The sequence below is a fragment of the Haliaeetus albicilla genome, chromosome 16 (genome assembly GCF_947461875.1).
Source record: "Haliaeetus albicilla chromosome 16, bHalAlb1.1, whole genome shotgun sequence".
NCBI classification, from domain to species: domain Eukaryota; kingdom Metazoa; phylum Chordata; class Aves; order Accipitriformes; family Accipitridae; genus Haliaeetus; species Haliaeetus albicilla.
The window spans coordinates 1,671,058-1,698,769 of NC_091498.1; the positions used below are offsets into that span (position 1 = coordinate 1,671,058).

The following is a 27,712-nucleotide window of genomic DNA, read 5'->3' on the forward strand; positions in this document are numbered from 1 at the left end:
CTTGAGGAGACATCTGCCCTTCCTGCCCCATTCCCACCTCGCCCGTCTCCACTTATCCCAGTCTGCATCTTCTATCTGTTTCTCAAACCCAGCGACGTCTCAGCCAGCTGGGCCATGTGCGGGGAGCACAGCATATAGGATATTCAGAGTGCTCCATCTGGGCGGCCAACTGTCCAAGTCAGCCCCCAAACAGCGTCCCGGCTCCAATTTCGGCTCCTGAACACATGGTGCTCTTAGCACCCCTTGCTCCCATCCACTTTCTTTTTAAAACCGAATTTCAATTCCAGCCTAAAAATATCAGAAGCAGAAAAATAGAAGAGCAGCAAACTAAGCTTCAAATTTGCTTTTTACTTTTGCAACCCATCTCTGCAAGACTTTTCCTGCCGATGGAAGGCCACCACATGGCAGGACGCCAAGGGGACGGGATGACGCTTCTGAGCATCCAGGGCTGAACTGCAGCATTAACTTCTGCAAAACCAACCTCTGCTCTTGCTTCTGCCCTGCGGCAGGAGCCTGGGAGCTCCAAAATCTGCCAGGAGCCCCAAGCCTGGGGCTAAGCCGGCCCCAGCACCTCCTCAGACAAGGCAGCATGGGACTTGGAGCAGTCCGACAAGCAAAACGGGGATCTCTGAGACCAACGTGGGGCTCGGACCCCTGCAGGCACTCACAGCTGCTCCAGGACAGAGCGGCCACCAGCACCCACGAGACAAACGGCTGTGCTGCGCTCCAGGGGCAGCTCATTTTAAGAAACTCATTTTCAGATGAGCTACTTGCGGTATAATTCATGTCTCCACATGACGAACATTTCTTGGCAATCGCCAGCTCCCTGGCTGCAAGCTGATGCATTTTTAAATCATGGTTCCCAATGGAAGAGGTATTTGCCAGCGCTGCTGGAGCCTCCGGTCCCTGCTCTGCCTTTTGAGTGAGAAACCGTGCAGCCCAGTTGCAAGACCTGCCAGAGGACAGCAGCTCTCCGCTGCCTTCCCTGCAACCACATCAAGGCCAGCACTCGCAGCTTCTCCTCTCCTGGACCTTCCCACCCCCGAGACGATCTCGGCAGCCACGCGCAAGCAGGACAGCTTCTCCACGTGCCCATGGCATCCACACAGATGCAGGGCAGCAGCCACAGCTCAGAAGCTGCCTGGTGGCACTTCGGTGCCGGAGAAGAGCTGAAGCAGGTTTGGGGCCAGCAAGGAGCCGTGCTGCAGAGGGGTTACTGAACGGTCCCGCACCCATCCTGCAACCCCAGCGCTCTGGACCGGCCAGCCCGAAAATAACGCTTTGCCATGCAAACCCTCTCACCAGAGGATCACCAGATGCTTTATGAACGTAAAGCCTCGCAATTAGGATCATGAATCACAGATGAAGGAGTTGGCCTCCAGCAATGCCAAAGTTGTCTCAGGAGTTTGATGTGAGCCACGAGATATTGCAAATACAAGATCATATAAATGGGCAGCCTGGCTGGAGGGAGCAGCACCACAATGGCAGGGAGATGCTCTGCAAAGACCAGGGCAGGACACAAGACCAGCATCGAGGATGGGCTGACTCAGAGGGTTTTGTTTTGGCGACCGCAGACACACGGTCCTCGAATGCAACAAGCCGGAGCAGCCGCCCCAGCAGCCCAGCCCCAGGCTTGCCGTAGGGGTTGTGCTGCCTGCCCGGAACTTGCCCAGCAAAGCGGGGAGGGATAATGACTTTTCCTTTCTAAATTTGAGATCCAAAGATTTTTTTTAAAAAGCCATTATCTGTGCACAGCCTGGTGCAGTGGTGCCTACCCAGGACGCGGCTATTTATAAGAGCAGTGATGTGGGGCAGCCAGCACAGGGAGGGGGACCAGGGGTGATGCTCGGTGCCCGATGGGCGCTGTGGCATCTAGCACCTCCAGTGTGCGAGATGGGCTCTCACCTGGCCTTGGCTGCTTCGGCACAGCTGGGAGAGACCCCACAGCCCTTTGGTGAACACGCAGGCTGGGCTCACCCCTTCTGTACCACGTCCCTGCCCCAGAGTGCCCAGGGTTGTATTTGCTTTGTGTGGCAAGGTTTTGGTTACAGGGGTGGCTTCTGTGAGAAGCTGCTGAAAGCTTCCCCCACATCTGATGGAGCCAATGCCAGCCAGCTCCAAGATGGACCCGCCACTGGCCAAGGCTGAGCCCATCAGTGACGGTGGCAGCACCTCTGGGATAACAGGTTTAAGAAGGGGAAAAAACTGCTGCAGCAACTACAGCTGGAGAGAGGAGTGAGAATATGTAAGAGAAACAACTCTGCAGACACCAAGGTCGGTGCAGAAGGAGGGGAGGAGGTGCTCCAGGCGCCGGAGCGGAGATTCCCATACAGCCCTTGGGAAAGACCAAGGTGAGGCAGGGTGCTCCCCTGGAGTCCATGGAGGTCCACAGTGGAGCAGATCTCCACCTGCAGCCCGGGGAGGACCCCACACCAGAGCAGGGGGATGCCCGAAGGAGGCTGTGACTCCGTAGGAAGCCCATGCTGGAGCGGGGAGAAGTCCTGACCCTGAAGATGATGGAGTGGCAGAGACAACATGTGATGAACTGACCCCAACCCTCATTCCCCATCCCCCTGCACCGCTGCTGGGGAGGAGGTAGAGAAAATGGGGAGTGGAGTTGAGCTGGGAAGGAGGGAGGGGGTGGAGAGAAGGTGTTCTAAGGTTTGGTTTTATTTCTCATTATCTGACTCTGATTTAATTGGTAATAAATTAAACTAATTTTTCTCAAAGTCAAGTCTGTTTTGCCCGTGACGGTAATTGGTTGAGTGATCTCTCCCTGTCCTTATCTTGACCCACGAGCCTGTCATTGTGCTTTCTCTCCCCTGTCCGGCTGAGGAGGGGGAGTGATGGAGCGGCTTTGGCGGGCACCTGGCTTCCAGCCAGGGTCAACCCACCACAGGGTACCCCCACAATTTGCCTCAGTGCAAATCCTCCTGAAAGCCGCCCTCCGCCTGGCTCGGAGGACGCTGTGCCGGGGAACCTCGGGCAGCACAACACAGCATCCCTGGGCACCTCGTGCCCGCAGCCCCTGGCTGCAGCTCAGAGCAGCAGAAAAGGGGGCCAGTGGCAAAATGGGCCAGTTCCCCTTTGGTAGAAGAAGCCTCATTAAAAAGCGCCCCAAACCACCCGGAGACAGGGGGCTTCTGCATACCTCAACTCTCCATGGCGAAGCTGCACAGGCTCCCACTTTGTCATGTAAATGTGGGCGCCCGGGGCCGGGGGCTGGAGGGCGAGTGTTGTTCCTGCAGCACAATGCGGCCAGTGAGCGGGATGAAATCCGCCTGCCATTATAAATTCAGCGGCCCGGGAGAAATCACAGACTTTCGCACACAAAAGCCGTGCCCTGGGGATGCGCCAGCGGCGGGAGCATCACCACCACTGCCACCACCACCCCTTCGCCGGGTGCACGCGCGAAGCACCGGTGGGCAGAGACGGCGGTGAGGGCAGCGCCGCCAAGGTGAAAGTCCATTTGGAGTAATTATTGCTGGAATACGCTTTGTTTCTATTATTTATTGTAACAGCTGGGGAACATGACCTGCTGCCCAACAGCTGCCTGCACCCAGGCAAAGCCGCCGGTGGGACGGCATGAAATTACCATGTCATTTAAATCCTCTCCAGCGCCGCATTCAGCCGAGGGGCCACGGGAACGGGGCCGAGACAAAAGGGAGTTTTATTGCGGCGGCGGGTCCCCGTCAACCCCCTCCCTATGCACCCGGCACTGCCAAAATACAGCCGGGAACCGGAGAGGAGGAAGCGGGGCCGCGGCACACCAAACGCCACCGGACACTCAGCGTGGTCCATCCTCACCCTGAGCCATTTCCTACCCTAAACCAGCCCCAGAAACCACCCACGGAAGAGAAACCCCCCAGTCGGGAGGCAAAGCAAGTGGCAGCACCAGCAGGAAAGGCAACTGCTGGCAGGGTGAGCAATCAGCTCTCCCAGTCTCCAGGCTCAGTATCTTCAAAACCGCCGGCTCTAAGCAGTGACCGACGCTGTCCCACAAAGCCCAGACTTCAAAAAGCACCATCTCATCTCTGCCAGCCCACACATCACACCCGCTGCCTGCTCCTTCCCAAGTCGCCGTGAACGTAACCAGGTTCACGCGGCTGCAGGCGCTTTTTGGTTCGACGCTAAACCGAGTTTAAGTAGATCACACCCATGCGGGGCAGAGGGCTCCGGCTGCAGCCGTTGACGTGCAGCATTAAACCCATCCCGTGCACCACAGCCCATCTTCCAAGGGGAAGTCTGAGCTCCCCAAGCGCTGCTCCTGCCCCACATTGTGGTGGCTGCATCCAAGAAATGTGCCAAAACAGGCTCTAATCTGTCTTACTATGGTATTTAGTTCTGAAAGCAGTTTAGTTCTTTGTATCCTCAACACCAAGTGCCAAGCGCTGCAAAGGGCATCGTCGCGCCCTGTCAAACCTCAGCTACCTGCTTGGAAATAGCAGGCGACAAACTTGAAAGCGTCAAGTTAAAGTTCTGCCCCACCGCAGCTGAGGCCAGTGCTGCCACACCTGGTGTGCACAGTCCTGCGGCCTGGGCTGGGCCAGAGAGCGAACCTGCGGATGCTGCAACGGAGCATAACAAGCAGCAGCAAGAGCATTGCCACCTCCATCGCACCCGTTCGCAGGGACTGCAAACCAGCTGCTTTGGCTCCAGGGAAAGCGGCACAGTGCGGTGATGCCAGCGGCACAGACACGGCTCAACCTGTGGCGGCATGAGCCAACCCACGAGGGTCTTGCTGAGCCAGCCCTGGCTGCCCAGTGGCTCTGCGTCCCCCTTTTCGTTCCCCTTTTAGTTCCCTCCGATGGGGTGCGAGAAGCACCCATCACCATGAGTGCCGCCAACTTTGCCGAACACACCAGGCGGCTTGTCCGGACTGTGTGACACAGCACCATGAGCCTGGGGTCCCTGCTAATGGCACCTGGACCAGGCAAAGGCTGACACCCCTCCTGGTCTTGCACCGCTCCCGCAGACTTTCCAGGCAGCAGCCAGGGACGTGCAGAGCTGGGAGCAGCAGACAAAGGCAGCCCCCAGCGCCGGAGGGGACAGGACAAAGGCAACACCGGCTCCTTTCCGTGTCCCTTCACGTCCCCACACTGGGTGCACCATGCCACGGGCAGCCCCGCAGAGCCACCGGCCAGGGGCTCCTGGTGAGGGGTTTAAAACCCACAGGCAGCTTTGCCACAGCTCACCCTGCTGAAAGAGCAGCGCTTTTCTGCCTGATTTGGCTTCCTTTTAACGTCTGCCATCTTAATAACTTGTCCCTGTTCTGTTCTTCCCTGGGTTTAGAGAGAGGCTGCAAAAAGTGTTTAGAGATAAATCATACACGCCGTGTCTCCAGGCAAGGTGCTTCTCCCAGCTTTGTTTCTTGGTATAATCCCATCCCAGAAAAAGGCACGTGCGATCTCATGTTTCCTGAAGATAAAGAGATCCAACAGACAGAACAGCTTTGGGGTTTTTGCAGGGTTTAGCACAGGAAGACAACGGTTAAGATTAACAGCATTTAGGAAGTTTGCAAGGGATAAAGAAAACTAAAAGTTGGGGGGAAACTGACTTCAGTTTTTTAAAACTGGCGCATGCATGCCTCCCTGAGCAGTGCCTGCGGGTCAGAAGATGTTCCAGGTTCCCTCACCACCTTTCCAAACGTCTTTATGTTGGGCACATCCAGGCACACGCTGGGTTTGTGCTTTATTACCCTGACAGGTCACGGCCTGGCATTGTCAGAGCTTGAACATGAGCCCCATACCTGGGCTCTGTCACAGGTAAGGGGATGCTAAGGCAGGGTGGGATCCGCGGCGGCTCCTGCGACACGGCGTAAACGTCTTCGCCGCACGCAGGGTGACCCGGGTGGGAGCAGACGCCCCCCAGCCAGATTTGGGGAGGAAAGGGGAAATTTCCAAAAGCGCAGCATCAGAGCCCTGCTCTCAGCGCAGCCCCCACCGCCCCAGGGACCCCCACGCTGCCAGCGGGACCAAACCCATACCCCCTGAGTGCGGCCCAATCTCATCCAAGAGATCGCTTTAAAGCACCAAGCACCTTAACAGAATTAGTTAAGGCCGGTGGTAGGAGGGTGCAGGCGCACCGGCAGCATTATCTGCATCGCCCCAAGGTGGCAGCGCCGCTATCACCCCGAGGCACCGGCAAAGCCCTCGACGCAGACGCCAAATCACGGCTTCCAGAGGCCAATAAATCAGCCCCAAACACAAAGCACCAGCAGCCAGAAGGTAACGCAGACACGAAGAGGTCTCCATGCCACACTTAAAATTAAATACCGTAAGGAAGGTCCAAAGTTTGGTCATAAACCCGCAGCAGTTTTATGTCAAAATCTCGCCACGCCACCGCATTACAGCAGGCAGCAAACTTGCCAGCACGAGAGCCACGAAGGGGCAGCGGTCCCCAGTCCCCACCGCTCCCTCCCCTCCTCCTGCCTTGTTCTAGGCACCAAAATCCTTCTGCGACTCAGAGCAGCACAAGTTCGCGACGGTCACGCCGAGCACGGGAGCAAGCGGCTGCCGACGTGACGGCTGGCCAGGCGAGTTTTGGGGAACACCTTGGCCGCAAAGGGTCCAGACCGAAAGCACCACCAGCTGCTCCCATCTCCCGCCGGGTGTGCGGAGGTAGGAGTGGGGGGACGTGGGGGTACGGGGTGACTCTGGAGCTCAGCCCCCCGCGGCCCCTCAGCAGCAGCCGGCCACGCACAGCCCCGGCTCCGCGCATGCCCCGCCGTGGGGAGAGGAGCCGCTTCGTGCTGTCACGGCGCGCAGCATCGCCAGCCCCACGCCAGCTCCCGGCTGGTGCCCCGCTCCCCGAAACACCGCACCGGAGGGGAGACGGGGACCTGGGGGGGGACACACGGGGATGACGATGGGGAGCTGGGGGGGGGGGGGGGGATGCTGCCGCTCTTCTGTGCGAAACAGGCACTTTGCGCAGGGCTTCGCGCCACGCTTTGGGGGGGGGGGGGGATGGACCCCACGCTCCCAGTTCTGCGGATCAGACACGTCCCCCCCCAACCCTGCACCCCAATCCTGCGGGTGCTCTGCCCCGCACGGCCCCCTCCGCCCCCCCCCCCCCATCACCTCCTGCCCTCCCCAGGGCACCCCGGGGGGGACAAGCCCGCCGTCTCCTCGCTGCCGCCCGCCCCAAAGCGGGGCAGCCCTGAAGCCCACCCCCCCGACACCCCCAGTCTCCCCCGGGCCGGCTGCAGGCCCAGACAGGAGCGTTCCCGGCACCCCCCCACCGCACGGTCTGCCCCTCACCCACCCCTCCTCAGCCCCCCCCTCACCCCAATACCCTACCTCAGGGCCCCCCCCCCGCTTCCCATGGCATAGCCCCCCATTGCACATCCCTCGCCCCCCCCCCCCACCGCGGGCTCCCCCCATTGCACCCCCCCATCCCTCCATTGGACGCCCCCCCCATCCCCCCCACCTCACCCCCACTGCGCAGCCCCCCCCTCAGGCCCCTCAGCGGGCCCCCCCCCACCCCGCCCCGAACCTCCCTCATCGCGCAGCCCCCGTCACACGCTTCTCCCCCCCCCCCGGCTCCTCGCTCCCCCCCCCCAGACCACCGCTACCTGCTCCCGAGGGTCCCGCTTCCATCCCATCCACGCGGGCGCCGCTCCGAGCCGGGGGCCGCGGGCAGGGGCCGGGCAGGGCCGGGGCCGGTGACTGCACCGCCGCCCGCCGCAGCCGCCTCTCGCCGCGCCCCAACGCGCAGGCGCCGCCGCCGCCGCCCGGCCCCGCGCCCAACAAAGGCGGCGCCCGACGGACCCGCCGCCATTTTGGGCCCGCTCCCGGCGGGCGAGGGGAAAGCGGGAGGGATGGGGATGTATACACGTACACGCACACCGGGTGGTACCGGGGTTGGCGGGAGGGGAACCGGGAGGCGAACCCGAGCGTTGCCGCCGCCCAGGAGCGGTGCAGGGTGGAAGGCCGGCGCTCGGGCCTGCCCTCAGATCCACCGCCTGAGACATTTTTTCAGGGTCTTTTTCCGATTTGTGTTGCCAGGCTGGGGAGGAAGCGGCGGGAAAACAGGTTCTCGTATTGACAGGGTTTTTTTGTTATTCCTGAGGTGCTCCGGGTCTTGCTGGCCATGAGCCCGCGTAGCCCCACTCCCCCTCAACCCAGCCAAACTAGGCAGAAACGTCCCATTTTTTCACCACGTTAGATTTGCCCTCCCCAGCAAGGGCTGACGAGTGAAAACACTGACCCTGTGGCACGACTTTGATAATAAAGTCAAAAAGCCCCAGGAGCATTGTTTCGAGACAAGGCTAAACGAGATGAGGTTTGCAATCCTACTCTGGATCGTGCGAGGCAATGGAAGAAAACCACAGAAATTCCAAGTATTAAAGCGTTTTCGCTTCTTCCTACCCCCACACACAGGAGCGAGCGTGAGGCGCTGCCGTCGTCCCCAGGGCCGGCGCTGGAGCAGCAGCCAGCGGGCAGCTGGTTTTTTTGAGGCACGTTTAAGGGAGGAAGGTGCCAGGGCTGCGTGCGGCCAAGCAGAGGACGGGGAGATGGAGGCACATCATCGCTTAAAGGCATCGTGCAGCTCCAGCCCCTGGTTCCTGGGGTTTGATCCAAGGGATCTTCACGTTAGTTTTGGAAGACACCAGGATAAAGTCATCCTTTGCTTTTCGAGCTCCTCAGGCTCGCCTGAGGCTGAACCATCTCAGTTCCCAAACCCCACAGGATCTCCACTGCAAAAAAAAAAAAAATTAAAACCTGGAAGCAGGGGTTTGCTGAAGATGCAGGTTATTTTAAGCAATCATGTGTCCCGAGTTCATTTATAGCTGTCATGTTTTGGCCTCGGCCAAAATCTTTTCCTGTCCTTACCATCGTATTTTTAGTGAAGTACAGTTGCCTGAGGAAACAGCAAACCCTCACCTCAAATAGAGAAGATGAATAAGCAAACAGCTCTTTCATTTATTAATTTGCAACTCTCTAATATAGAATCACTTTTCCAGGCAGATACAGAGTCTATTGACACCATAATTTCTCTAGACATTGCAATATAATTTCCCGAGAACATGAAAAAAAAATACACCCGTTCCAAACATCTCCCCCCCATGGCAAGCGCAGGCTCTGAAAACGGGTTAATTTAAGCCCTCCTTTTAGTATCACTAGAGATGTTATCCATGTGTACTTCCATCGCTTTCTAAGTCCTAGCACATCAGAAATAAATATGTTGTGGCAATGAGTTCCACAGGTTACACATTGTGTACAAGTTTTAATTAAAAGTTAAATAATTTAAGACAGTTGTTTACAGGCAACAGTATCGGTTCCTCACTCTGTACATTGCATTTATTAGACATCAACAAGGAAAAACAGAACATTTGGCACAAGAATGCCAATTTTTTTTTATTATTATTATTATTTTTGGACACATGAACACAAAATATCCCTGCAGGCTAAAAAAAAAAAAATACATTGCAAGTTGTACACGACCAGCATCTTATCGCAACATGGGGCTGCTAACCCACCCATAACAGTTTAGAAAGAGTACCTCGTATTGCTATAGACATACATCCAGTCCAAATTTAATAAAATACAATTTTAAACATTACAAGTCTAACAATATAGAAACAAAAATTACATCATAAGTCAAAATGAACAAATGCAAACATTTTTACATTGAAGTTTCAGCCTCTAGACATAGAAATATGAAAGTGTCAATAGCAAGGTATAAGAAAATCTCTAAGTGATATTACAAGATCTTTCCTCCAATGCACAAGGAAAAAACCTTGTAGTTGAAACAGTATTGATACAATGCCCTCCAAACCCTGCTTTCTTAAAATGAAAGCAGAGTCACTCCCTTGCTATTGAGCAAGAAAAATCCTACAGCACATCCACAAAGGTAGTTTGGGGGGGTAGGTTTTGTTAAACACTGGATCTGAACAAAGGTGCCCTTCCCCATCCGAAGAGCAAAGCTGTTGATAGAGGTTAAATAACTCTGACACTTGCGTCTGGGACAAGAGACGTACTGCATGAAGCATGTTTGCCTGTACATCACCACCTCTTAGGCCCTTTGGATGCAGCTACAGGCACTACACTAAACTGTGGTACTTACAAGAAGAATAAATAAGCCAGGCTGTTCAAATGGTTGAGACAGGCTAACTAGTGATTGCCAGAGCTTGTTCAGAATTCAGCTGTTCACAAAGCAAGCAGAACTGGTTTGGAAACGGGATTTCTGCCCCCCCCCCCCCCCTTTTTTTTTTTTCTTTTTTTAAATGTCAACCACCCCCTTTCCCAACTCTTTAAACTTTGCTACATTTAAAATCTTTCACACCACATAGCTAAACAGTGGCCAACAGGCTTTATTTATAAAAAAAAACAAAACAAAACAAAACACCCTAAGAACTACATCTACAGAATGCACATCTTCCCATTGATTGACACATGCATAACGATTCAGTCAGGCCCAAGGGGTTAATCCAGATCGTCAAGCCCAACCTCCAGACTTGGCTCAGACCTGTGTAGGACAGCATTGCCGAAACTTTGATCTTACCGTTACCACCACGCAACGGTCCTGAACTTCAGTGCTCTTCTCCCAAAGTGACAGCACTGCACCCTTAGTGGTGCTTCTCTACAGTGGTGTTTTAACACAAGATTGAGTTAAGGTCCTCGCCCTGCATCCCAGGGCTAGCCAAGGTCTAACAATCCCCATAGTCTGAGGTTAAATATTCAGTCCAGTCACAGGCAAACAAAGGAGAGGCTCTCGCTTCACTCAATCTGAACTAGGAGTGCTTGGCACTGGACAACTAACTAACTGGTGACAGAATTAAGCATTTCTTTGCACCCTTGATAAACCAGTCACATTCTTGCCTAGTGCACAAACTCAAAATAGCGATCTTTGATCCTATAACCTAAAAAGGGTGCTCAGTTTCTTTTCAAGGTGCCAAAGTTCTCCACGTGTGTTGGGTCAGTCAGAGTTCATTCTAAAAAAGGGTTTTTTTGTATTCTCCCTGAACAAGTACTGAGAAAAGCAGCCATCTAGCTGAAGCAGCGGTCAGTCTCCCACCCACGTGTCCTGATTTTATTACACAAGTGAGGTATTCTTTAAAAAAAATTAAGAAAACTAAAAAGAATCTTTTTTTTTTTTTTTTTCCAAATCTAAACCTGTCCACAGTACGTGCCAGGAGCAGAGTTCACTTCAGTCCCAGTTTCAACAGAAATGAAAAAAGTTTAAACTTAATTCAATGAGACGTACTACTTGAAAGAAGGTTATAAAACTGTTTGAAGACTTAAGTTCAGTGTACTCTGGTACAACTGAAAAACCCAGCATTTAGAAATGTAAACTTTAATTTATTTACAAGCTTAAAGACTGAAGGAAACAGCATTTCATATTGCTGAAATTTTGAGGGGGCTGGTTCCTAAGCTTTGGAACAGCAGACAACTTAGCAGCAAACCCCACACGAGTATCAGAGAGCACAGTGCAATCGCTGGACTTCTCAAACTTCTGTCATCAAAGTAGTGGTGTTGGCTCTACTCAGTTTAGGAATAAGCTTTTAATCTGTGCTAACTCAGGTTAACACTAAGAGGAATCTAGCATTAACATACTATGTTTGTGGATTCCAAGAGCATTCAGTGAAACCAAGCCCCTGTTCTTTATTACGCATTTCAGCTGAAAAAAGCCAAGCAGATTGAAAAAATCCTAATTTCTAGGCTGGGACAGAATCAGTATATGAGACTTACATTGGTTAAACATGCTGTTGAATGCAGTTGTGTGTGCAACCTAGATTCCCAGGGAAAAAAAAGTTTAAAATGCTGGTACAAGTCCTTAGGTTGCCTGTCACACAATACATTTAGACTGTACAGATTGGCAAGCCTTTCCTACACGTAACACCCAGTTTCCAAGCTTATAAAAAATGTTGTAGACAGGACACCAACAGTGAATATAAAACAGTTAAAAATAATTCTTAAAAAAAGCATGGAAGTGCGTCTTTTCTAATTAGTTTCAGAAACTGCCAAATTGTGTGTTCAGAAAACGACACGAGAATGTTGGTTAAACTCATGCACAATCCTCAGCTAGAAAATTACACTGTTGGGGGGCTTAAAAAACAAATATTTATTGCCAAAGTTAAACCTTCTATGAGAAAAAAGTTTTAAAATCACTTAGATTTATCAAACCACACAGCAGCATAAAGTGGGCACTTTTGTAAAAGTTTGCAAAATACCTAAAAGCTAATTTTTTTTTTTTTTGTTTTTATCATTTTTAGAGGGGGAAAATGATGGTTCAGTACTTGTTACGATACCATGGCAGTATTATTTGTAACCATTATAATTAAAATGTACTGACAGGCATCACTATCTGGTTATATTACACATTCACAGAACAAGAACCACCTATTTGAACTCGCAGTATAGTGCAATTGCTTTGCAGCCGAAGTCTGCAGAGATTAAAAAGATAATTAGTAAAACTGACAAAAAACTGCAATACCTGTGAAAGTTATGTTTGTTAAAAGGCATTTACAGTAGTGAAGTCTAAAATCTCCGTTAAAAAATCTATGGCCCCACACAATAGAACAATTACATTTAACTGGAGTAAAACATTTTGCCATAATATGCACACTCACTAAGCAGTGCATGAAGACAGGGAATCAGTCATCATGATAAACTAATGGGATGAGAAGATAACTTAAAAACAACAGCTAGCAAAATATTCAATAGAAACCTTTCGTGCCAAGTCCTTTAAAAATTTCAGGATGATCGGCCTTTTGCGCTTTGAGGTAAAAATTCAGTCCAATGCATCAGAAAAGACAGTCTATGAATTTCTATGACATAAAACAATGAAACAAATGGCTCAATTGTGTTGGTGCATCAGACATTGCTGTGAAGTACAGATTCAGTGCGACTGTTCAGAGCTGCTGGTAGTGGGCAGTCTGAAATAAACTGGGCCCTAGCTATAGCAGTAGGCATTCAAAACATTTCAGGACTGCATGGGTTGTTGGTTTTGCCTCATCTTCCCAGATGCTCTCAAGCAAAATACATCGTATGCTGAGTATCATGGTGGATCTGCACTGCCTTTGCCAGAGCCTGAGGATCGCGGCCATTGCTCTGTCCTGACACATGGCTGCCTTCAGCACTGTAAAAATGCAGACACATACACAGAACCATGAACAATTGGGCCAAGCAGTATGTAATTCAGGTCTGTTATCTGGCTACCAAGATGATGAGGCACAGTTCCTTACCTGTCATGATCCTTGTCCACAAGATGGTATCTGGCCCTAAACGCTACCAGCCTGGCATAGTATGCAGGAGCTGGAATAGAGACTGATCGCGTACACCGGACGTACGTGTGACACAGCTGATACGTCAAAAGCTGTAGTTCGTCTGCGGTAAAACAGTTGTCGTCCCACAAGACCTGGTAGTGGGAGGGCCGGCTGGTTCCCTGTGGAGAACAGATGAGCAGTCAGCTAGAGAACATCAATAAAAACAGAGGTCGCACCTGAAGGCTGTACCTTCTATCAGTGCATTGACAAGTAAGTGCCAAATGGGCACCAAACTGATGCGACTGTAAGTCTGCCAAGCTATAAATAGAAGCAACATTACTTATCGGGACAACTATAAGGATTTAGTCCCGTAGCCTGAGCACAGCAGAGCTGAAACATTACCTGAATTCCTGCATGGCTACAGAGGTAAAAGTCAAATTCAGAAGGATGTGTGATCGTGCTGTCCACAGTAGTGCCTGCTGGTACGTTGCCGCTCTTACCCACCTATTGAGGAAAGTTTATTATTAGCCCATGGTTTTTTTTGGAAGTGACCCAAAAATACCTCCTAAGGTAGGCTCTACTTAAAGCTGTTTGAGAATTTACTGCTCAAAAAGGTGGAAAAATATTAAGGTCATTTACATAGGAGGAATGAAAATGTTCTCTTTGAGTTCATTTTTAGAAACTTCACCAAATCCAACTGGTGTGTCATCAGAGAAAATAAAACACTTGCCAGTACCATTAAAATTGCAGAGTGGGATAAAGCCTACACAAGTAATTCAGGATGTGAAAATGCAGGTTTTCTAGAATAAATTTATTTCATACCCTTGTTTGCACTCACAGCCCAGAGATCTGTGTTTTTTTAAGGAAACCTGAGATCAAGAACTTTCCTAAAGAAGCTTCCTTAGTTGGCTTGTGAGTTGGTACCATAAGCAAGCCTTACAGGTGCATCTAGAGACAGAACAGGCAACAAACAGAACAACTAGTTCAGTTTATAGTCAGGAATCCCAGATTATAAAAATCCAGGCTACAGCTCCAGGTACACAAGTACAGGGATATAGAGTACGCCTACTCCAAAAGTGGATGGGAACAAGCTGTTCCATCTGATCGCTTGATCTAGAGCAATAAGAAAGGGGAGGAACTGGTTATTTTGGTAGAGAAAGCCTGTTAACTGCAGAGAACTGCTACTGCTTGTACAGATTAATTCAATTTTAGCGGACAAGATGGATACCACCCCACTTAACTAAACAATCTTACTTTCCTGTTGCCATCACCTCCTTCTTATGTAGTCAACATTACTTGCCCTTTCAGTTTTGTCAGCACAGAATAGTCTGGTGTGATGCCTTTTCTGCACGACAATGTAGGTTATTCCTGGTCTATAATCTTCTTCCAAACTAATACAGGCCTTCCGGATTGCTATCAGTTCTGGCCAAGCTACCTAGAAGTAGAAGATTTAACTATTAGGTGCTGAATTCAGTACATATAATACTATCTTCATTTTTTCTGTGTACAAATGCGACTTTGTAAGGAACATGATCAGACAGGGTAACTGTACATCGTGCTTGCCCAGGAAAACTCAATGAAACCATTAATTGTCCCGTAACAAATGCAACCCACATATATGTTTTGTTTTTATTTTTCCTAAGGGCCAATCCTTTTTCACAAGCAACAAGAAATCATCAGACAATACCTGCTTCATCTGTCCTTCTGATACTCCCCCTCGGTAGTAAATGATCCTTGTGGGCTTGAAACGAGTGGATTTGTAAAACTGGATCAATAGTTCTCGCACCATATTAGTCAGGTCCTGTATCACCTCCTGACTGTACAGCAACTCCTGGGAGGTCTCCTGGCGGGAGGTCTGCACACGCACCGTAGCACAGTAACGGCTAGGATGGCCGTCCATACTGCCTACCACAGCAGCAATGGATGGCTTCTTTCCATCCCCAGCAGGAGGGTGAGTGACATCTGCTCCCAAAAAGATCACTGGCTGCTGGAACACCGATGGCCTGTTTAATATGATTAAGGTTTATCAAATAATAAATAATAACAATAATAATACAAAGAAGGGGGGTGAGGAAGGAAAAAAAATATTACAACCGGAGAAGGTCTATCCAAACCATTCAACAGAACTAAAACCCTGTCAGAATCTTTAAGGATGAAGTTCTCTGCCTCAAGCTCTTACAGTCCAGAAGGAACAAAGTGAAAAGGACCAAAGGCAGACAAAGTTACAAGCATTTATCACAAGTCACTCCTCCTCACTCCTTTTCTTTCAATTTGGAAGGAGATACAGTATGTTTAAGGAGGTGGCAAGACAAAAAGGTAGACTGAGCGAACCCAAAAGGCAGGAGAGAGAGACATGGGAAAAAAAGCCTGTTTGAGCTTGTTTTCACACATACTGCTGGATGGCTCCAACACTAGAGATGACCCTTATCACAGGGCTTACTAGGCAGACTCTGAATGCAGAAGCATCCTTCTCTGTCCACTTCAGACTGTGGTTATTTCTAAAGCACATAATATTTTGAAAGGTATCATTTTAGCAAACAAAACAAAATTACACCGTTTTGCTTGACAATCCAGACTTCAAGGAGAGCTTTAGATTTAATCTCACCTTTGATGAGGTACCAGCACATTGTTGATTCCTCCAAGCTTTGCATTTATCTTCAGACACAGGTTGGACAGTGTTTGTGGTGAGGTTTTTACCACATTCTTTACCTGAACACACTGAGTGGCCATTCCTAGAAGAGTGTCACCAACTCGCTTTACTTCAGCTGTGACAGAAAAATAAGTTAGTGGTTCCAATTATGTGAACAGTCAGTAGCTCCCTCTGCTTTCTCTATTTTTTTTTTTTTTTTCCTCCAGATGTTATCATAATTCAGATCCTTAAAAGTTCACTGACAAAGGTTCAGTTCGCTCTTTGGTAAGATACAAGTACTCCAGTCAGGCCTGACAAACCCATCTCCAAAAACCCCTTTTAAATAGAACGTATTGCCTGCTCTGCCTCTTTCATACTGCCAAAGCGCATAAAAAGTTGTACAGCAAGTGGGCATGTAATTAACACTTTACAGCCTCTTCTCCATACCGTAAACAGGCGTCTTTCCAGGTAGAATCACCACGATCAGCTGCAGACCAACGTAAGTCAGTTTTAAGTGTTTAAACATGGGCTCCACGCTGTCTGCACCCTGGGCGTATTTGCAGAAACAGGGCTGGCCTTGGATCGGCATCCCTGCATCCTTCGAGATCTTGCGCAGCTGGTCAGTAAAACTCCTGAAAATGACATATAAATGGATTTGTCCAGGCCTTTTCACTATGCTTCACTTTGCCATTAAGTTTATCAACAAGATCTAAAGCTATTTCAGATATTTCACAGCACTTCCAATTTGACACTACAGTAATTATTTTTTAGCAATTCGATCACTATAAGAAACTCACTAATACGATTCTAATCCTGACTGAGGAAGTTTCATAAGCCTCTGTTTCTGTACTTTTAGAAGTCTTGCAGAAACAAAAATACATTTGAATTGAACATTCTGAGGCGGATTCCCAAACTAATATTGATGTTCCGGTAGATTTTTACTCATTTGTCAAACTTACCTGAGCATTATTGCAACCATGATTTTTGCCAAACATTTCAGTGGTTCACACAACCTCTGTCTTTAGGATTCTGTAGAGTAATTTGAAGGACAGGGGAAAAAAATGTGGTGTATGTTGCCTGGGAGGCAGTAAAGGTTAAGAAAAAAAATAGTTCAGGTTTTAGAATGAAAGACCATCATCAGTTATTTGTAAAAACAACAGAATACAAGTGGAATGCAGCCTCCAGAGCAGGAAAAACAGCCTCAGTGGTAACGGAATTAATGTTTTTCCTAGCTGGCCAATTAGGTTATGAACTTTGTCATAGTCTCCTCCCAAGTTGTAAATATTTAAGAAATTGCAGAACTGTTGTTTCCTCTTTTTACTATTAGATGCATTAAAATCAACTTATACTGCATATCACCTGTCAGAAACATGAGGAAAATAAACCTTGAAATGGGCATCCTGAATAAATAGGAAAATACTTACTTTAGTAAGTCTTCCCTGCATTGTTTTTGAGGAGCAAAACAGGCAACAGCCCAAACTTTAATCTCAATGCCAGCATAGAACTGTTTCCCTCTCATGTCCCACACACCTTGGTTTGGTGTGGCCACAGTCTTGTTCTAGGTAAAAACCAAAGGCAAATTAAAAATAAAATGCTGCTTTGTTTTGACTGTAGCTGAACAGTGTTCATACAAAGGAAGCCTTATGAGAAGATATACAAAACACTTATATGAATTTAAATAAGCTCAGGACAAGGTATTTTACAAGGCATGGAAAACTCACCCTGCCTCCATATTGCAGCATTGGTGCTGGCAAAACTCTGCCTGTCAACTCCGTCATTTCATTATGGACAACAATACCAAACTCCTTCAGATATGGATCAGGTCCACCAACCATACTGTTACTTTTCACCTGGCGACATGAAAAGTACTTGTGTAACTACACCTAATGCTTCACGTGGCTCTCTCCTCTTTGCTATGAATAGGCTGTCTATTTAAAAGGATTTGTTTTAAAGAAGTCGGATTTTTAAACTTCTGCAGTTCTTGGTCATTCTGCTTATCATACATAAGCTACAATGCTTCTGGAAGAGCCATAAGAAGTGGCAAGCACAGACTGTTTAGCTGGAAAAAACACTTACTAGTCTGCTGATTTCTTCCTGTCGGTCCGGTGCTGATCTTGCAGTTGCTTTTATCATAGTCGATGTCTGATTGTCCGTTAGCTTCTTTATACATCTCTGGCCTGCCACTATGTTACACACCTACACAGAAACAGGGAGAGGTGGTGTGATACTGTTTAACAGAGGATACACCGCAATGCAAGAGAAAGTTAGATTCTTACCTCAAGTGGTAAGTATGTGTGTTTCTGCTCCTGTCCTACTTGGAGACAGGGAAGGTGAGGATATTTTAGCTGCAGACTGTACTTCTGCTTAAAATACTGAGCTACTGTACACTCCATAGCCTGCCCATTTTCCAGCTGCAGAGGAAACCTATAAAGGACATTTGTTCTAGTTAGACTTTTCAAGATTTTTATTTATTTTTTTTTTTAAAAAGGAAAAAAGGGTATGGAAAAATCTATTCCACACTAGAAATGCTGGAAACACATTTTCCTTAGCCACTGGATCTCTTCTTTATGAAAAGATTTTATAGACTGTATACTGAATCTTTCATAGCTATTTTAAAAATTATAGCCTTTCATAACTGTATTTAAAAGCCAGGATACAGCTTCAATTTTCCTGTATTGAAGGAAATAAAGCAGTGGTCTAAACCCACACTGCTCCTCTACTCCACTAAGACTAAACATTCTTGTAAAGCCACACAGCTGCTTCACCTCCAGAATCAACTACTCTTGCATAAACAATATACCTAGTATATCTAATAGGTTCAAGATTTTAAAAATTGTCAGAAGGTGCTTGTATACATACGTCTGATGACTGGCTGGTCGCCGAGTAACATTGCAAACTCGGTATTTTCTCTTCATCTGGCCACAGTGGGTAACCTCTACTTTTAGACCTGAAAACCCAACACAAAAGTCACCTAAATAAATTCAGCCATAGGAGTCACCTTTGAGAAAGGTGAAGGGAAAAAGGAATAGGCCAGCTTCCCAAGCACCTTGCAAATTTTCATTACAACGTAACATGAGCAGGTGTCCAGTATTTTGTTGCAGCAGCTTTAGAACAAGCCTTTACCTCTGATTTCTTTGGTAAACTTGACACGCTGCGAGTCCGTAAGAGGCTTAGTTTGTTCATTTATGTTCTGAATGTCCAAGACCTCGCACATGAACTCAATGATAGGCTGGGCACGATAGAAAGCAGTTGCTGACACTAAGATAAAAAAAGAGGACATTTAATTTAGAAGCAGAAAGAACTCTGTTACATTAGTGAGACAGAATTTCCTACATACCATCAATGTTGAGCATCATGTTCCACATGGCAGGCCTGACCGACTGGTGGAAACCAAACCAGACCTCCCTGCCACCACCCAGAGGGTGGTAATAACCTTCAGGGGGGGAGAAAAAGGAGCGACCCACAGGAGTGTACCTGGAGAAAAAAAAAAGAAAAGAAAATTAATACTTCCATCATTCCTTTCTGATAAACCTTTTTGCATTCATGCCTATAGTGTTTCAAACACATTTCTACAGTACATTAGAACTGTTAGACCTAACTTATGGCAAACATACAAAGCTTTACCAACAGTGCAGTTGGAAAGACTATAGCAAATTCCCGTTAGAAACATGACCAGCCGATACATGTCCTGAGTTCAGATCAGATTTCCCTATTCTAGTGCAAATCTGTAAGGGAGGCATTGAATTACGCAAATGCATCCCTTATCCCTTCTACTGTAGGAAAGTGTAATAGCAGCAGTATAGCAGCAAGTAATAACGTAATACAAACGTTAAGACAGATACAAGATTAAGCCAGTCAGGAAGGCACCAAAAGTACCCACCTCATGGAGGGAAGGTGCCGTGTGATTACGTCAAGCGCCTGTACAGAATCTTCAGGAACTTCATTCAAGTGCCCTGCCAGAGCTTCCAGCAGCAACTGAAGGCTGACGACTGATACCCACTGAATGGATACTTTAAATGTCTGGTCCTTCCCCTCTCCTGGAAGTGTCACCTCCATATCCACCTGATGTAGTCAGAACAGAATTAAGCACAAGCTTTTGTCAGGTATTGCAGACTATCACAACACTAAGCAAGGTTATGTTTTTCTCCTAGGTATCCTTTGAATCTAAATTTTTGACAATTTGTTTGTGTAATTCTCTTAAAATATTACAATCGGTTTCCTTAGGATTTGGAAAGCTTGTAATTTATTCATCTGAGAAACTGCACTGAGGTATCTTTAAGTGTAAATTTTAAGCAGTAATTAGTATGGTGACATCAAAGCTCTGGAGAACTGTGAGTCATTTTTTTTAAGTCAGCCAATTAATAGCAGGATGTCTTGTGAACCAAATGGGAAGGCAAGAAAACCTTTTGGTCAAAAAGACGACTCACTGGGAAACACAAATCTCAGAGTTCTAGCACGGTACTTGAGATTACTGTCACACACCGTCAGCCCAAAGGGTAAATGTGAACTCATCCTACATATTCCTCATGGCACTGTACCAGCAATAACCAGATCCCAGGGGAGAGGAGTAGATAGGGGTTAAGTTTTGTACCAGGGCTGGTTAATACAGATTGCAGTCTGTTAGAGCAAGGGTGCTGGCAAGCACAGCCCAGAACATGAAGGGCCAGTGCAGTTAATCTAGTTGTTCTTATGGAACAGGAGGATGTATCTTAACAGTGCAGCCAAACCAAACCAGCGTATTTGTCATCTGCAACTACTTTATCATTTAGCAACAGAACAAGGGTTAGAACAGAGAAAAGCGAAGTTTCTATCAGGGCGGGGGAAAAAAAAAACCAAACCAAAATCTACTTGCAGCTGAAAGAGCACAACACATTAGTTTGCACTAGCACTGACAAATTCTCCAACTGAAGAGCTGGGAATTAGAAACCTGAAGACAACAAACTTCAGTAAAACACCAATAAGTTCCTAGAGATCCCTGACTGGCACTGCCTGTCATTTCCAAGACTATACTAATAGGTGTGACAGCATTTTGGGTTTACGTCAATAAAAGACATTTTCAAATGACACTGTAACAGCTTTCCCACTGAAACTTAAAACTGCTTATAGTAACACTTACTCTATCCCGGCCAATAGGTAATGGGTGTGCAGTATACATGTTGCGTTTCCCATCATATCCAGGTTGCCGATCTCCAAATATCTGCATCTTGAAGTGTCTCACCATAGTATCCACCACCTCTCTACAGAGGGATTTATCGAGTTAGGTTGAAGAACAGAAAATACAGCAATGGCCTTACACCGTTTAAAATCCCTTTTTCATGTTTTCTTAAATGAGCAAGGTACAAGAAACAAGTCAACACCAGGAGTTTCAAAAGTCACCTCCAGATTAAGACACCCAAGTTTCAACATACAGGTGTCTATACGCAAGGCAGGTATCCATACTGTCAGCAGAGATACAGTCAGAACAGACAGTGGAATCTGGGGAGCTGTTCAAACACAGGAGCAAATACAAGCATCTACTTTGGGGGTAAGTGGGGGTGCTCTGTGGATTGATTCTACTGACAAAGCATCCACGTGTGGACCCTACAACGGCGTCAATCTGCAAGCTGAATTCCCTCCTCTCAGCTGCTAACACACATTTGTATAATAGACTGTGGAACAATTATCAGCAACATTCACTTGTAGACTGTTAAATAAGAACAGCTGTCGTTCAACACTTAGTACATTTCCTAGAGCCTTCCAGATTACAGGCCAATTGCAAAACATCTTAATAAAAATAAGGAGAATATTATATTATAGTTCACTGAAAAGCAACTGCTAACCATAGTACAAACATAAACTGGCCTTTAGCAGATGAAGAATTTCTAGGATGTACAGTTTTCTTAAATTGAGGCATATACACTTTTTAATTTTTTTTTAATTAAACAACTCATACCTGTTCACTCTTCGGGGGCGTTTTTCTGGTTTGATATCTACATCATAGTGATAAACATCAATCTTGGGGATCTGAACCTGAAAATGATTGGCTAGGAGGCGGATGGGTTTCCCAACAGTTCCCAGGCCTGGGCGACGCGGTGGCTGGAAAAGACTTGCTGGGGGCCCTACGGAAGTCAAATAAATATGTATGAGATGTAATTGATCATTCGGTGCAGTATCCTTTTAGGTGTACTTCGACTTTCTGACAGGGCAGAAAGAAATCTCAAGTAGCTTTCTGAGGTTGCAAATGGAGGTGCTCCAAGTGGCTCAGCCTTCCAGCTGCTTGTCCAGGTAAAAAAAAAAAAAAAAAAAGTGTTCCCTAAAGCATACATAAGTTAGTGCCATAATTAATCTTCACAATTTTAGTGACATTTATTCATGACTGTGGTTATGTACTTCACAGAGTCCTGAGATGGAATGCAACCATTTATGTATTATGTATTTTTATATAATGTGAAGATAAACATATTCCTACCACCATTTCTAGAACTAGCCAATAGCCATACAAGCCACATTTTTCATTGTTTTCACTATAGGCTTAAAGTTCAGATGTTAATGATTGTCACTCTTGGCATACTTAGGACACACATCCCCAATTTCTATCTGAAAATTGATATTATCTGGAAACAGGTAAGGGATATTTTTATTCTAAACTAAATTAAAAACATATTTCCGTATTGGATCTAAGCTAAAACAGTTTTGTCATTTCCTTTACATCATGAACATATAATTTTTGTTAATAGTGAAATACTTTTCCCCTACAGCACAATTTCAGCCAATTTAAAATTCCTACACAAAGAAAGGAGTGAGGAAAGCTTTAGGCTATCTTCTAAAAAGAAAAGCAAGGGAGAAAGCATAAAGACAGGTATAGACTCCCAACAGATGTGGAGAAGATAATTTATATGGACAAATTAAGAGCTTCAGAAACAATTTTAAGGAAGAAATTAATAGAGGCTTGAAAAAGTACTCACATGCAAGCTAGTCACTAGTTAAGTCTTTAGTTAACTTCCTCAAAGCGTTAAGATCTGAGATACCATGTTAACAAGATTAAACACACTTTTTTTAAATCTATCACAGCCTCAGTTGACACTGCATGTAAAGCAAATTGAATTAGTATATTTTCATGGGTTTTGTCTCTATCTGCCAGTGCCTAGTGTGATCAAAGTTTCTTCCCTCTGTTGTAGAGTAGCAAAGGAGAGCAGGGGAAAATTATTACAATACAAGAATGCAATAGAAACCAATCATAAAACTTAGAGCAAATTTAGTATCAGAAGACTGTGTCAACCTGCCAGTATCCATTTAAGTCAAAGGCTCACAGTTTATACCAGAAGGGAAGTAGATAAGCTGTGGGAGGATGAAACTCATACTTGGGTACATTTCAGGGTGCGGCAAAAAACTTTTAACACAATCGTAAACTAAACCTAGGACCAAATCCAAGGAGCCTTCTACACTGGGTTTATAAGCCACCCAATGGCTACTACATTACCAATTAAAATTACCGATCTGAGGACACCAACCCCAGCATATTTTTAAGCAGAAGTAACACTTAGAGCATGTAAGCAGCTGTTGCCCACTCGACACGTCAGCTCCCCAAAGCTGCAGTAGCAGGGTGGCTGCCGGGGCCACAGACAACCCACGCAACCCACCACTGGCTCCGCACCCGCCTGACTAATTACGATCCGTCCAGGAGGAGCTTGCGACACCATAGTCAAACCAGCTGTGGGGTACAGTTAGTACTTAAAAAAACTACAGCTGTCTTGACAAGCATGAATCATCAAGGGCAATCAAAGTTTGCTGTGCTTATTTGGATACTAGAGGGATGATCCATTAATCCCATGCTAATTAGTCTGAAGTAAGTGCAGGCACTGATCTCCTGCAAGAGATTAAATGACAACTATATTTACCCATTTTCCTCCCTTGGTATTGACAAGTTCTGTAAACAGGCATGGCAACGTTGACCTCAGTCGGTTTTGATCAAAGGAGATAAAACTTACATCTTCTCCTTTCTAAAGTTATTTCTCAATTCTCTTATTCCAGAGAATAAGCTAAAAACTGTTTTCCCATTTGAAACCAGGCTGCCCTGCAAGTCACACTTATTTTATCAGGATTTTTACTTGATCAGCCTGACTAGGGTCCTAGGTGCCGTTAGCCCCTTAATGTCTTCTACTCTGTGTCACTTAAGTAGTGAGTGTCCTCCACCAAGTTACTTCAGACAGGAAGCAGTTTTACAAAACTAAAAGAGGATCTACTTCTACAGTGGGAAGTCAGAGAAGACACGCTACATCATATATACATACAGCAGACTCTCCAAGTCAGCCCTCCACTGTCTTAAAATCTGTGATTCTTCTGGAATTGCACCTGTGTGTCAATAAACGTTTCCTATCGGACCAAAGTTAACGCTACTTTGATTATACCAATAGTTTGAACGGGAACTTGATGGATAAGATGCACAGACCGCTTAGGCCAGGAAATACATCTTGCAGACATTTGACAGAAGAGCAATCATGGAATAAGAGACAAGTAGGGAAATGCCACATGTGAAACACCACCAACACTTAACCGAAGTGTGTTAAAAAAATAAAAAATAACACCTGTATTTCCAGAAAGTATCTCCTAAGCTCTTAATAACGTCTCAACACCAAAAAATAAAACTTATTCTCGTACAGCTCGCAGGACTCGCGCGCAGGGAGCGCATTACTGCGCGCATCTAGAGACCTACGCGTGTTTCCCCATCTCCCGGCCATCGCTATTCCACTCGCTCGCTAGAGCCCGGCCGTGACCAGCCTGCCCGCACTCGAGGCCACCTCCCCTGTGCTCTCTCTCGGGAGGGCATGTCACCCGATAGCCCGGGCGGAAACTTCCACCCCAGCCGGCAACCCGTTCAGCGGGAGCCCGCAAGGGCACACGCAAATCCTCCCCGCAAAGTTTAGCGACCTGCTGCAGCTCCTCTCCAAAGGAAAGCGCCCGGCGGCTGACGAAGACGCCTCCGAGCCCGCTCGCGTGTCAGCCCGCCGCCGGAGGCCTGCTGCGGGGTCACCAGCGGCCCCGGGGCCCGCCGGGCCCGGCCCTGCGGCACCAGACCGGACCGACCGCCCCAGGCCGCGGCGGCTGTGGGCTCGGCCCGGCCCGGCCCGGCCGCGAACGCCCGGGGATGGTGGGGGCAGCCCCCGCCGGGGCCGGCCGGGCCCGCGGCCTCCTTCCCCGCCCGCTGACACGGCCCGCCGGGCCCGCGCCTGACAGGGCCGGCGCTGACCGCGACCCGCCAGGCCGCGACCGGCCGGGCCCCCCCCCCCCGCCCCAGCCCCGCGCCCCCGCGGCTCTCACCGGGTCCCAGCGCTTCCATGGCGGCGGCGGCGGCGGCCTCGCTGCGGTCCCCCCCGGCCCCGACGACCGCCCCGGGCCCCGCCGCCGCCGCCGGCCCCGCCGCCGCCGCCGCCGCGTAGCGCTTGATCTCGGGAATATTGGCTCCGGGGTGGGGGCCCGACGCGGGAACGGGGCCGGTGGCAGCAGCGGGGCGCGGGGAGGAGGAAGAGGGGGAGGCGGGGGGGGCGCGGCGGGGAGCGGTCCCCGCGCTCCGCTTTCCCGAGCGGCGGCGCAAACAATCCCCCCGCTGCGCCGCCGCCGAGCCCGAGCCCGCGCGCGCCCCCGCCGCCGCCAGCACGCGCCGCCTCCCCCCGCGCGCGCCCCGGGCGACGACGAGGAGGAGGAGGAGGAGGAGGAAGAAGAGGAAGAGGCCCCTCCACGCTGCCCGGCGCCGCCGGCTCGCGCACGCGCGCCGCCCCCCCCTCCCCCGCCGCCGGGAGCGCGCACGCCGCCCCCACCCTTTCAACGCCGGCGCGGCCCCGCGGCGGCAACAGGTGACGACGTCGACGGCGGCCCCGGCTTCCCGCCCGCCGCCCCGCCCTTCGCCTCAGGGGGCGGCGGGAGGCTCTGCCCCGGTCCCCGCGGCCAGGGGAGCTTCCCTCCTCTCTCACACACACCCCCCCCCTTCCCCGGAGCCCGACGTCCGTTCGCAGGTTTAATAATGAACCGAAAACTCGGGCACGCTCCGTGACGGGCAGCTCCGGCTTCCACCGGTCCTCGGCTGCGCCCCGAAACGGGGAACTTGCCCGGCTTAATTAATTACACCCTGAATAACTTCCCGTACCAGCTAAACAGCCCTAATGCCATTTAAAACGCCTGAAAAAAACCCAAAATACAACCCAAAACCCAGGATTGGTACAAGTCAGGCGAACGACGGGACACCGAACACCTCAGGGCTGCGACCAGGACCACCAGCACGTCCCCCCGGTGCCGGCCCGGTCGGCACAGCGGACCGGCTTGCGAGGTCTTAACGATCGATGACCGCCCGGCAGCCGGCACGGAGATCGATAGCAATCATGGGACATCGCCCGGGAGCCGCCCGGAAAGCACCGGCGGCACGGAACCGGCCGGTGTCCCGCCGGTTGGGGCGTTCGGCTCCCGGGGCGAACCTCGTCACGGACCCTGCGCCCGCTTCGGTGGCTCCCCGGCCTGTCAGAGAGGGTCCCCTGGGCTGGTTTTCAGCCTGCAAGGGGAGCAGGCTCACAGAGGATAAATTTCTCTTTTTCTTAAAAAGCCAACGCTTCAGGCCGAGTGCCCTTAAATAAGGGGGTTACAGACTTTTCGCCTTTTTAAGCAGCTTATGCTATTTTAGTGAGCTGCTCCCTCACACACCCCTCGGGTTCTGTTTAGCCAACAATTCTCAGCCGACTCGCAAGAGGGTCAGAAGTCAAAGCATCTTATAAATAATAAATGCCAAGCCCATTTTATTTTCCTTCTTTAACCTGCAGGTTGATATTTTCCAAGTTGAAGCATCAAAAACCTATTTTAAAATGAAATGAAACCTGAGATTCTCATATAATTGCCTGACAGCAGTTGATGAATACTTAAGGGAAACACCAGTTTTACAAGACCAGTAACAAAACCCCATGATGTCTGACAACGTTTCCATGCTATTATTCTGCATATCTATGCATAAAAAACATAAAAGTAGGGCTATGCAAACAGTACTTTAAAAAAACAAAGATACAATCTCTACCTCAAGAAATCTGCAATACAAAGGCTTGGTCCTGTAAGTTGCTGAGTATGACAACTCAAGCCTATATTTAATGCATTATAAATTCAAAAAAGTCAGAAAAAGCAATTAACTTGATAAATATTATGTACACATTGAGGCATCCTGACTGCCAAAGTGGTCAGAACCTTATTTCTCCATGTTAACCCACCCTTATATTGAAAACAGCTACATGTTTCCAGCGGTAAGACCTAATTTGGTTGTGACAGACAGTAGTTATGATAGGCTTTAGTTCTGAAGATTTCCTTCTAAACATCTCACCTGCTAGAGGTTGTGGAAGGAGTATATTATTTAGTAAAAAATAGATTCATAAGCTAGCTTTTAGAAAATGAATGTTTTAATATGGTACTTTATCCAGGACTAAAAAAAAAAGTTTTAATTTAGTTTAGAATCCCCTTAATGGCAAATGTTTACCAAGATTTACCCATTCCATGAGACTGCCTTTGTGTGCCAGGTATGAGTAACAGAACTCGGGACCAGAAATAACTGAATATGGCAAGTAGCTAATCTTTTTGCCACCTTTTTCTTGCCAGCTGACTCTCAAAACTATTCCTAACATAGCAGTGAGATTACAGCCTTGAGTAAACAATAAACTGTTTGCTAGTATTTTTTTCTTTTTACTGTCAGACTAGCTAGAAAGATCCCCAAATTCCAGGAATTTCTAGTGTGAAGCCACCACCCTTTTTGCATTCAGTTACCAGTTAGAAAACAGCATCAGGAAGCAAAGGTCCGCAGTTAATGCTTCTTCAGCAAAGAACACAGCGTTCTGCAGAAAAAGAACAGAGAGTCTTAAATACTAGCTGAA

At 48.4% G+C, this 27,712-nt stretch overlaps 2 protein-coding genes across 3 annotated transcripts in view; both read right to left on the reverse strand.

The window, feature by feature from the left end:
* LOC104324711 (protein argonaute-1) overlaps positions 1-7,692 on the reverse strand; it is a 28,023-nt gene extending 20,331 nt beyond the window's left edge. Inside the window, exon 1 of the mRNA XM_069802889.1 lies at positions 7,574-7,692. Coding sequence (XP_069658990.1) covers positions 7,574-7,598 — 25 coding nt within the window. The 5' untranslated portion in view covers positions 7,599-7,692. The remainder of the gene's footprint in view (positions 1-7,573) is intronic.
* Positions 7,693-8,904: 1,212 nt separating this feature from the next.
* On the reverse strand, positions 8,905-25,587 carry LOC104311142 (argonaute RISC component 4). 2 transcript variants are annotated; one of them, XM_069802893.1, is made up of 18 exons: positions 25,137-25,587; positions 21,772-21,937; positions 20,956-21,076; positions 19,720-19,901; positions 19,177-19,313; positions 18,963-19,097; positions 18,699-18,786; positions 18,116-18,263; positions 17,916-18,035; positions 17,561-17,689; positions 17,264-17,397; positions 16,287-16,471; positions 15,816-15,975; positions 14,898-15,213; positions 14,502-14,645; positions 13,613-13,705; positions 13,190-13,389; positions 8,905-13,083 (listed from the first exon to the last, which is right to left on the reverse strand). In XM_069802893.1, exons 1-18 carry the CDS (start codon positions 25,153-25,155, stop codon positions 12,975-12,977), a joined length of 2,586 nt encoding a protein of 861 aa, XP_069658994.1. In that variant the 5' UTR covers positions 25,156-25,587; the 3' UTR covers positions 8,905-12,974. The 2 variants fall into 2 exon arrangements, with proteins under 2 accessions (XP_069658994.1, XP_069658992.1); XM_069802891.1 differs by having other exon boundaries at positions 13,613-13,714; positions 14,511-14,645; positions 25,137-25,586.
* Between the last annotated feature and the right edge of the window lie 2,125 nt (positions 25,588-27,712).

What these genes read in the sequence shown, in the direction of transcription:
- LOC104311142 (XM_069802893.1), bottom strand. An exon ending in TGCAGGGAAGACTTACTAAA is followed by an intron (nt 16,472 to 17,263) that starts GTAAGTATTTTC and finishes TGTCATTTTCAG; the next exon opens with GAGTTTTACTGACCAGCTGC. An exon ending in AAACTGAAAGGGCAAGTAAT is followed by an intron (nt 13,706 to 14,501) that starts GTTGACTACATA and finishes TAGGTGGGTAAG; the next exon opens with AGCGGCAACGTACCAGCAGG.